Source organism: Corylus avellana, chromosome ca3 (genome assembly GCF_901000735.1).
Source record: "Corylus avellana chromosome ca3, CavTom2PMs-1.0".
In the NCBI taxonomy this organism is placed as follows: Eukaryota; Viridiplantae; Streptophyta; class Magnoliopsida; order Fagales; family Betulaceae; genus Corylus; species Corylus avellana.
This window is the reverse complement of record NC_081543.1, coordinates 15,435,150-15,445,594: the sequence shown is the minus strand read 5'-3', so window position 1 is coordinate 15,445,594 and position 10,445 is coordinate 15,435,150. Positions and strand designations below refer to the sequence as shown.

The 10,445-nt window shown below is 39.7% G+C and overlaps 1 protein-coding gene across 1 annotated transcript; it reads left to right on the top strand.

The window, feature by feature from the left end:
* The first annotated feature begins 4,845 nt into the window (after positions 1 to 4,845).
* LOC132174174 (ankyrin repeat-containing protein BDA1-like) lies at positions 4,846 to 6,509 on the top strand. The gene is made up of 2 exons (XM_059585867.1): positions 4,846 to 5,520; positions 5,957 to 6,509. The coding sequence occupies exons 1-2, from the start codon at positions 4,846 to 4,848 to the stop codon at positions 6,398 to 6,400; spliced, it is 1,119 nt and encodes a 372-aa protein (XP_059441850.1). The 3' UTR covers positions 6,401 to 6,509.
* The last annotated feature ends 3,936 nt before the right edge of the window (positions 6,510 to 10,445 follow it).

Sequence of the window (10,445 nt, the reverse complement as noted above, 5' to 3'; positions counted from 1 at the left end):
AATCATTCTTTTGCAGTACTATCCTTCCTATGCAATTAAGCCAGGCCTGCTTTCAGAATTGGAATCACCTTTCCAAATTTTAGATCTTCACCTCTAATCATGATGTATACACTTCCTTTTCTTGGCATGCAAAAATCAGTCAGATTCATGTTAATACTGTATCAGATACAGAACTCAGAATTGTCCAATCCTACAATTCATTAGACTAACGTTTACTTCGATGTAAAATGGTCTTCAAAAAATGATTTCCGCATTTTACGGTGTTTACTTCGACATAAAATAGTGGTCAACGGAAAATATTTTCCTTTTAACCAAAAATTCTTTAATTTTCGGAAAATGGTACCGTAAACCATTTTCCGACTGTGAGCATCTCATTTTTAAATCGATGGACCTTGTCAAGACCCGCCCAGAACCTCGCCTGCACTTGATCGGGGCTCGCCCAGGACCCGCACGGGATCATGTCAAGACCTTTCCGAGACCTGACCGGGCTTGAACGAGACCCTCCCGGACCTACCCAAGACCTGCTCGGGACCTGATCAGGACTTGCCTGGGACTTGACTGGAACCCGCCCGTGACTTGCCCAAGACCCGCCTGAAACTTGACCAGGACCTGCCTGGGACCCCGCCGGGACTTGACGAGGACCCACCCGGGGCCTCGCCAGGACCCACCTAGGACCCCGCCCGGACCTGCTTGGGACTTGACCGGGACCCTCCTGGGAGCTGACTGGGACCCGCCTGGGACTTGACCGGACCTGCCCTGGACTTGACTGGGACTTGATCGAGACCTGCCCAGGACCCGCCCAGGACTTGTCCGGTCGAGTCCCGTTGGGGTCCCGGGTAGGTCCTAGTCAACTCCTGGCGGGTCCCGATCAAGTTCAGGTGGGGTCCTGGGCGGGTCTCGGTCAAGTCCTAGGTAGGTCTAGACGAGGTCCCGGACAAGTCCTGGTCAAGTCCCAGCGGGGTCCCGAGCATGTCCTTGCGAGGTCCTGAACAAGTCCCGTACAGGTTCCTACGGGGACCTTATTGAAAAAAAATATTAAAAAAAATTATTTTCCGTGTGCACGGTAAACGCTGTAAAATGTTTTCGATAGAAAACATTTTCAGGGAAAATGGCTTTCCTGAAAATATTTTCCGACGAAAACCATTTTACGTCGAAATAAACGAAGCCTAAGTTAAATAAAAAATAACTGAAATAATGAAACAATTTATATATATATATATATATATATATATATATATAAACGTGTTTTGAATTTTTATGAAAAAACGATTGTTTGTTACTGTAACTAGCTTTTAATATATAAGTACATAACCATCAGTTGTGGTTATTTAAAAATGAATAATAACCACAATTACAATTGTTTGTACACCTTTAAAATACTTTGTTGCACATTGCAGTATCCAAAAATGAAGCCCAAGCAAGTTCTCGATTTTGTTTTTGTTATTGTTTTTGTTTTTTTTTTCTTAACTTAAAGGACAATAAAGTTGAAACATTATTGGAATTTTATGGTGCTGAAAGGAGCTTAATTACTATAGGGATTCACTATCAGAGCATCTCCAACAAGGGTTTTCATTTTAGCTACTCAAAATATAATATTTTTTTATTTATTTTAGCTACTAGTTTTTCACTACACACTCAAACATAATATCTATTTTAACTATTTATTCTAATTAAATATTATTTTTCATCATTTCCTTGTCTTCCCCATAAAAAGACAAAGAGAGGAGGGAGAAAATATTAAAAAAAGGGAAATTATATCTAAAATTCTTAGGTAAAAGCGCTTTTATTAAAAACTCCTTGGGTATTTTTTTTTGAAAATTTAGTCCCTGGGTCACTCGAAACTACTAGAAAACTCCCTACCGTCAATTTTTGTTAACTTCCGTTAGTCTACTCAAAACTCACCGTTTTATCTGATTAAAATATTATTTTTTTATTAATTTAATTTAAAAAATTCAATCTTAAAAAAAAAAAAAAAAAAAAAATTTGAAGGGTGGCCAGGGGCCGCTACCCCCCCTGGCCACACTTCGAATGACGCAATGACGTGATCGGAAGTTTGCAGGAAATCCATAACAGTAAACAGGCTTTGAAGAGTAATTTTCATTTGTTATTTCAATTATAAGGAGTGAAAATAAAATAAAATTTCCAGCCCATGATTCTGCTAAGACACTTGATCCGCACATATGCACTTAGTTACTGCATTTCAAAGCAATTTTCCCATTTACATAAAGATCATTTCCTCCTTTTTTTTTATATACATTTTTGGGTTAAGGACATTTCCTCAAAATTCCTGAATAGCATGTTCTATCTTATAATTTTTTTTTTCCCTGGAAGTCATAAATGAATCTTTTTCCCTCAGAACTTTCACATTCGTTCTTCCTCTCACCCTACTTCTTTGTTATTTAACTCCAGAATGGGAAGAAGCTTTGAAGGACAACAAGGAAAGCTAAAACAGAGACGAGTTGAACTTATAGAATTTCCAAGAGTGTATTTGAGGCAATTTCAAGAAACAAAGATTTTCACATCCTCTCTCTCTCTCACACACAGAACAACTGGTTTCGAAAAACAATTGAAAGAATCGCAAGAAGAATAGAAGAAAATGAACTGAAGACTGCCCTTGATGTTCTCTTCCTAAAGTTGTTATTACAAACATCAAAATTGAGAGGCTAAAACTCTCTTTCAAGTAACACCCAGAAAAATAAGAGATGTGTATGACAGTTTACCTCCTTAAAAGAGTGAACGTCACTTCCCCAAAGCCAAGCATCACAACCTGCATCTCTGGCACCCCATATATCATTCCTGCGGTCATCCCCTACATGTACAGCATCCTCGGGCTTCACTCCCAATAAATCGCAAGCTTTTAGAAATATTGTTGGATTTGGCTTCTCTGCTTCGACCTGTTAAGGGCGGAAGGGAAGGGTGGGGAAATGATCAGGTGTAGCCAAAGCTATATATAGTACAGGAAAACAGAACCTTCATAAGAAATGACCGTCACTAGATTGCCAAGACAACTATATATATATATATATATATATGATGATGATGATCACGCGAATCCTAAATTAAATTCAAGCTAAAACGTGCAAGGGGTGGCCTGGGGTGGCTTACGGCCACCCCATAGGGGGGGGTGGTGGCCAGGGGTGGTTTTTTTTTTTTTTTTTTTTTTTTAAGATTGAATTTTTTAAATTAAATTAATAAAAAAATAATATTTTAATCAGATAAAATGGTGAGTTTTGAGTAGACTAACGGAAGTTAACAAAAATTGACGGTAGGGAGTTTTCTAGTAGTTTCGAGTGACCCAAGGACTAAATTTTCAAAAAAAAATACCTAGGGAGTTTTTAAAAAAAGCGCGTTTACCTAAAGATTTTATATATAATTTCCCTTAAAAAAAATAGAAAGAAATAAGAAATATAATAAAATATTACTTATATAAACTTTCATATTTTACTGTAAATTGTAGCAATTATAGGAAAAACTTCTATTTTACAAGGACTGCTAAAGCAAGAAAATAAAGCATAATAACTAAATTTAGCTAAAAAACTAGTTTACACTTTCTGCTCTCTCAATCAGTAATTAAATCATTTTTTACTTGAGCTTTTTGTTATTTTATGTTTTGATTTTAATTTATATCCTGCGATACGAATACCTCCTGTCTCTCCCTTTTTCTTTTTCTCTTTTCATTTCTGTAGTGCATCAGCAGCTGGAGAGCTTCCCCTTTTTCGTTTTCTTTTTTTATTTCTTTTATTACGGTGGTGTTATCTTATTGCTATTCTTCCATGGTTTGAACTAACCAGATCAATAATAATAAGATTCAGGTTATATTATTATCGTATGGCATAGGAAAAAAAAAAAAAAAAAAGTATCAGTACCAGTGACCCACCAGACAATCCAGCAAACGTCCTTTATTGTCGGCAAACAAAGTTAAACGCCTTGATTCAGTGACGCGTAAGCAGATCTAGCTTTCTCATCATTTAAAGCCATAATTATGCTTATTATATATGGGAATACTTCTGCCTCTCCGCTCAAGTCTCCGGAGGTCCCGTTTACTTATTTTTTAAAATTTTTCCTCAGCCCCGATGCTTATTACAGGAATCCATATTCCTGCCTCTCAGCTCAAGCTAGCAACCTCTCTCAAGAGGTTCCCCTTTTCTTTTCTTTTTCTATTTTATTTTTGTACGTCTGGATTATTCCTATATATCTAGGCATATCTGTATGATTAAACCGATGGATCAATTGCAACTTCTAATCGGTCTGTCATATCGTTTTATATTTCTTGAACTATAGTGTCTTTTATGCATAAAAGATACATTACATGTCACCATATATGGTGCTCATGTGTCAAGAAGAGTAGTCTTAGATTAGAAAATAAAAGTATATTGAGAAACCTTTCTATAAATAGCATCGCCTTCTAAAAATACTTTGTTTAGTGGATCCCAAGTCTCCTTAATTTTTCAATCATCTCATTCAGACATTTTCATAGATTATATATACAAGAACAAATTAGCAAATTAGTTTTTGCTAACAAAGATGCTAAAAAACACCAAATCAACAAAAGCAAATGCACGTGGACAGACAACTCATAAGATTCCAAGATATGTAAACAAATAAATCACAGTACCACTGACCTGCAAGACAAGCCCTTTATGCTTCATGTTTGGAAAACAACGTAAAAATCGTTGCTTCAGTGAGGTGTGCAGATCTGATATCGATATCCAATCCTATAAATAGAGGACGCCCAATCTTCTCATTTAAAGCCATTTCCTTCTACAATTCGACAAAAAAAAAAAAGAAAAAGAAGCCATTTCCTTTTAACTTTCAGACTACTATATATCACGTACCTCTCCTAAAATGGATTGGAGTCTGAGGGACTCTGCCGAGCAAAGAAACATTGATAGGAGTGTGAGAGATGCTGCTGAGCAAGGAAACATTGATGCCTTGTACGTATTGATAGAGAAGGATGCACATGTTTTGGATAGGGTCGATAAGATTCCATTTCTTGACACTCCTTTACACATAGCTGTATCTGCCGGGCACATCCCTTTCGTCAGGGAGATCATGGGCTTAAAGCCCTCGTTTGCTAGGAAGCTTAACCAATATGGCTTAACCCCTCTTCACATTGCTTTGCAAAACCATGCTTTTAATTTTGAAAAAGATTACATCTTGCAAAGAAAACAAGCCATATTGGTTGACCGACTACTTGATTTTGATAAGGACTTTGTCCGTGTCCGAGGAAGGGAGGGTGTGACTCCTTTGCATTACGTAATTCGAAAAGGAGACCTCTCTTTTTTGAAGAAATTTTTAGAAGCTTGCCCCGAGTCTCTTGAAGATGTGACAATTCGAGGAGAGAATGCCTTGCATATAGCCCTGAAATATGACATGATTGATGTTTTTTGGTACCTAGTACAATGGCTTGGGCGGGCTTGTTTTAAAGATGCCAAATTGTTGCAAGAGAAACTGCTTGATGGGCGGGATGACGACGGCAACACTCTTTTGCACGTTGCAGTATCCAGAAATCAACCTGAGGTAAGTCCTTTCCACTCAAGTTTTCTATCATGTTGGGTGACCCAAAATTTTACTTCAGCTTTTAGTGTGATATTTTTCTTTTATTTTCATGGGTTCTAAAGTTTTGTTTATAGCAATATTTGGGTTTTTATTTTTACTTAATTGGGGCGAATGTAACGCTCCACCCCCCAGTGACACTCAATATTGTACGTCTCTTTTTGGCTCTTTCAAACTAGATACTCTAGGAGGTCACATATTCTATTATTACTCTCGCGCTCGTTTAAGTGCAGAGTTTTGATGAGATCATGCCCATCACAGCGTTAAAACGCATTAATATAAAAAAAGGTGTGAATATATATATAAGTACATTTTCATCCCCAGGTAATGTGAGACGCCACATCAAGTATTTGGATCAGTAATTATATATGCATCTCTACTAATTTTCTGCATCTTGCAGGTAGTGTCGTGGTTATTGGATCGTGAACCACTAGTGTGGAGGTTACTGGATGTTGGATCAGTAGTTCATATAAAGAATTTAGAGGGTCATACGGTGCTTGGCATCTTGGAACTCCAAAGCCAACAAACACAGGTGGACAACCAACGGATTGGAAAGATTCTACGACAACATTGTGTGAGGCGTTTAACAACTAGACTTGAACATTATTTAAGATCTTTTATAACAATATTTGTGAAGTTTTACGTAGGAATACGTCGCCGGCAAACAGTTATAACAGAGGAGAGGCGGAATGCGCTGTTGGTCGTTGCTGGCCTGCTAATAACGGTCACTTACCCGGTAGCACTCAGCGCTGATCAACCCAATGAGTTCAACTGCAGATCCCCCGAGTCCGATCAACGCTACCGGTTCGGGTCACTTCAACTGCACAGCCCGGTTCAACCCTGACAGTGAATCTCGAGACAAATTTGTGGGAGTCTTTTACGGAATAAACACTGCCGTCTTTTACCTGACAAACGTTACACTTTTCTTCCTCGTCCCTCCCAATTTTATTGGATGGCTGCTCACCGTACTCGTTGGACTCCTATTTTGTTGCTATTGCTTTTCATCTCCATTATTATCAAATGCTCGGATTATAGCCTGGTTTGGTATCTTTGGCGGATATTTCGTGTTTCTTCCACTTCTTTTGTGGTTTAGGATGGCTATGTCATCATTCAAGTCGAGATCTTTCTTGAAACATTTTTCTTCCGGATCCAAGAAAGATCTTTCTTAATTACTCACCCACCATCCATCCTTTTCCACTAGTCATATAATATATTGTTGCTTTCTCTCTACACTTCTAATGAGAATCTTTTTTTTTTTTTTTTTTTTGTTAATGCCAATTAAGTACACGGGGAAGGGGAATTTGGTGTGATATATTTCTTTATTTTTATTTTTTGTGAGCAAATTTGTGTGATGTACTTTTTTATTTATTTATTTTCCTTTCTATTCGTACTAGTGTTTTGTATTAGTAAACATAAATGAATGTTTATTATTAAAAATATATATTTAATTTTTTTTCAATAATTAAACACTAATATATATATATATTTTTAATAGTTAACCACATGTATTTAATAGTGTCAGAATCCAATCTGTATTTATTTAGGTCCTATATACGCTACAAATTTCAAAGTAGGGACTTACGGATAGACAAAAAGATGTTATTTTAAAATTATATTCGGCTCTCCTAAATAAATTTCCTGATTTTGTCCCTAAATGTACAATAGGCATTACATAAAATGAGTAATGAACATCTATAGATGTACAGAATAATATTTCATTACAACCAATCTTTCCTTTGGCCGGGTACTCCTTCCCTTTTAGGAGGGTCTGCTCCTAAACCAAAAACCATCTGCATCTCCTTTCCTCTCTCCTTCCACCTAGTTTGCCATTTGGAAATTAAACTTAAATCATGAAAGACTCAAGCTTTTTCTCTGGAATGTAGCATGGAATATTATTATTCCCACCAAGTTTAGGATTACCTCTAATAGAGTTGAAATTCGTGGACTGCTTCTTAGTACCATTTCAAGGGATTATCCTCCCAACACAAGTTCAAAGATGAAAGGTGTTACACATAGACCCGGCGCCTGAAGCCAACGGGTCATCCCAAGCCCACGGGTCAAGGGCCCATGAGCCTAAGAAAGCCTGATACATCCAAATGGGCCCACCAAAGGTGCCCGATGCAAAGCAATGAAGATGACGTCGTCCCATGCGCTCTCGGGTAGCCAAAACCCATGCATGGGATCACTGTAAACCTCCCGCACTTAACGTCCGGATACATAGGCAGCCCGTGCCTAGCAGGATAGTCGGGACGGTTACGATCCTGCTCTTTAAACCACCTTGCAGGTACAGGCAATCCTCGAATCAACATACGTAACGGCCTCGTACCAGTCATAAAGACTGGTAGGAGGCAGTTACAACCAAATGGGCCCACCAAAGGCGCCCGATGCAAAGCAATGAAGACAACGTCGTCCCATGCGCTCCTGGGTAACCAAAATCCAACCATGGAATCACTGTGAACCTCCCACACTTAACGCCCAAATACATAGGCAGCCCGCGCCTAGCAGGATAGTCGAGACGGTTACGATCCTGCTCTTTAAACCACCTTGCAGGTACATGCAATCCTCGGATCAACGTACGTAACGGCCTCCTATCAGTCATAAAGAGAAGGAACACAAGCATTAACCCTTCCTGCCGTTATGACTAGATCCCGGATCTTCCACCCGGCCCTCATAACCACCTCCACTTGCTCAACTATAAAAGGCCTCACTCCGAAGGTATGAGGGACCACGAATTCGCATACTAGACATATACACATATTGACTTAAGCATCGGAGGAGGAACCGCTTGACAACACCCGGCGTATCCTCTTAATGCGTGCTTTGATTTTGCAGATTTGCCACAAGACTTACAGAAAGACAAATCACGAGAGGCGTAGCTCGAAAACCCAAATTCCCCTGGGTTCACTGTGCCGAAAACTACTTCAACAGTTTGGCGCCGTCTGTGGGAACTAGGGAGTAAACCCTCAACAAAAAAAATATCCCACCTCGAGAACTAGGGAGTAAACCTTCAGCAAGAAAAATCTCCCACCTCGAGAACTAGGGAGTAAACCCTCAGCAAAAAAAATCTTCCACCTCGGAAACTAGGGAATAAACCCTCAGGACAAAAAAAAAAATCTCCCACCTCAGGAACTAGGGAGTAAACCCTCAGCAAAAAAAATCTCCCATCTCGGAAACTAGAGAGTAAACCCTCAGCAAAAAAAAATACCCACTCCGGGAACTGGGGGGTAAGACCTTAACCCGACTGGGCCCTTACCAGAAAGACCGAGGATTCATTAAACATGAGATTTTCAAACACGACAAAACAAGCAAACAAAGCCAAAAGACACAATACAACAAAGGAGTTAAAGGTAACCATTTCATTTAAGACTTTACATCACAAGAAGATTCAATTACAATGAACCAAGTCAGATCAATTACATGAAATGTCAAGTTACAATAGACCCCTGTTTATCTAACTACGCTGAAGATATCACATCTGGGCTCGATCTGGTACTCTACGTCCAAAATGATGTTGTACAAATCACATTTGAGCAATCACCCAGGAATATGATGAACAAGAAAATTAAAGCCCTGGAAGGGCCATTGCCGTTTATATCAATGGCTACCGACGGTGGCCCTCGCTCGGTGAGCCATCTTTCTCAAGAGCCCTAGCCTTCCAGAGCCAATATTTCCTGCGAAGTCTCCGGCACTTCTCTTCCTCCTTCAAAAATAGCCGGGTGGCAGAATAAAAATTGGAGGCTTTCTCCCGTCTTTTCTAGTGAATATTGACGAGATAAGCCTCAAGATCCGTAATCTGTCGATCTCGTGACTCCAGCTGCCGGTCTTTCCAGGTTACTGATAATCCTTCACCTCGACATCGGCTGTCAACTTTGCCAACTGGTTGGAATGATACACCAAACACTGCTCCTATGCCTCAAACAGCAAGTGTAATTCAGCAATTTTGCCTTGAAATCGCTAGGAGCACAAGAATGAGGTCGTTCAGTCGATGGATGAGATAAAGGCGCAACACTCCCATGAAACAAAGGGGAGGTGGAAGCAGCTGATGACTCTGTCTCCGCCAAACTCCCAGACGAGTAAACTGAAGCCATGAGGAAAGGAATTGAAGAAAAAGAAGCACAACCAGTTGAATGAAGAATTCTTTCTACCCCAAGGGGTATTTATAGTGCTTAAACCCTTGAGAAACGAAAGATCACCTTTAAATGCAAGGAGACATCTCGTGCAGAACCACCTAGGAAACTCAAACGGTGACACACCATGTGTCCTGCCATCGGAGGCCGCGCCTGCAATAATGATAAACTTCGAAACCTGAAACGACAAATACCAAAAGACTAACGGGGTACTTAATGACCGAGGATCACAATGCATTCCAATCCTAGGCCATGGGGGTTAGGACACCCGGCTACCAGAACCAAATTATAATAACAAGGGCATTTAAAGGTTCGCAGAAACATCAAAACATCGGAATATGCATTCAACAATTCAGATATGCATTCAAAGAAAAAATACCAAGAAGACCAGCAGCAGTTCAAATAAGTAAGGAGCAAAAATCCTTATGCAAAACAAAACAAAATGTTTAAGTATGGGATTCATCGGTATCATCATCTATGAGAATCTCGGGACCAAAGGGCTCGGGGGGTAAATTCGCTTCCAGGCGAAACCCATGCACATTAACTTCTGGGGCGTCAGGAATCAACTCCCGGCCTGTATCGACCATTTCGTCAATAGCAGCAGCTGGCACCTCTAAAAAATTTGACTCCACTGTGGCAAGGTCGATGCCAAAATGATCTCTTCGAACGGTAAGGTACCGATGATTCTCAAAACCCCAATGAAATTCGCGGGCCCACTACAGATCCCAAAGCCAAGGAACAAATGACAGCTCCGCAAGATTG

What these genes read in the sequence shown, in the direction of transcription:
- LOC132174174 (XM_059585867.1), top strand. Translation starts at nt 4,846, where the DNA reads ATGGATTGGAGTCTGAGGGACTCTGCCGAGCAAAGAAACATTGATAGG. An exon ending in TATCCAGAAATCAACCTGAG is followed by an intron (nt 5,521 to 5,956) that starts GTAAGTCCTTTC and finishes TGCATCTTGCAG; the next exon opens with GTAGTGTCGTGGTTATTGGA.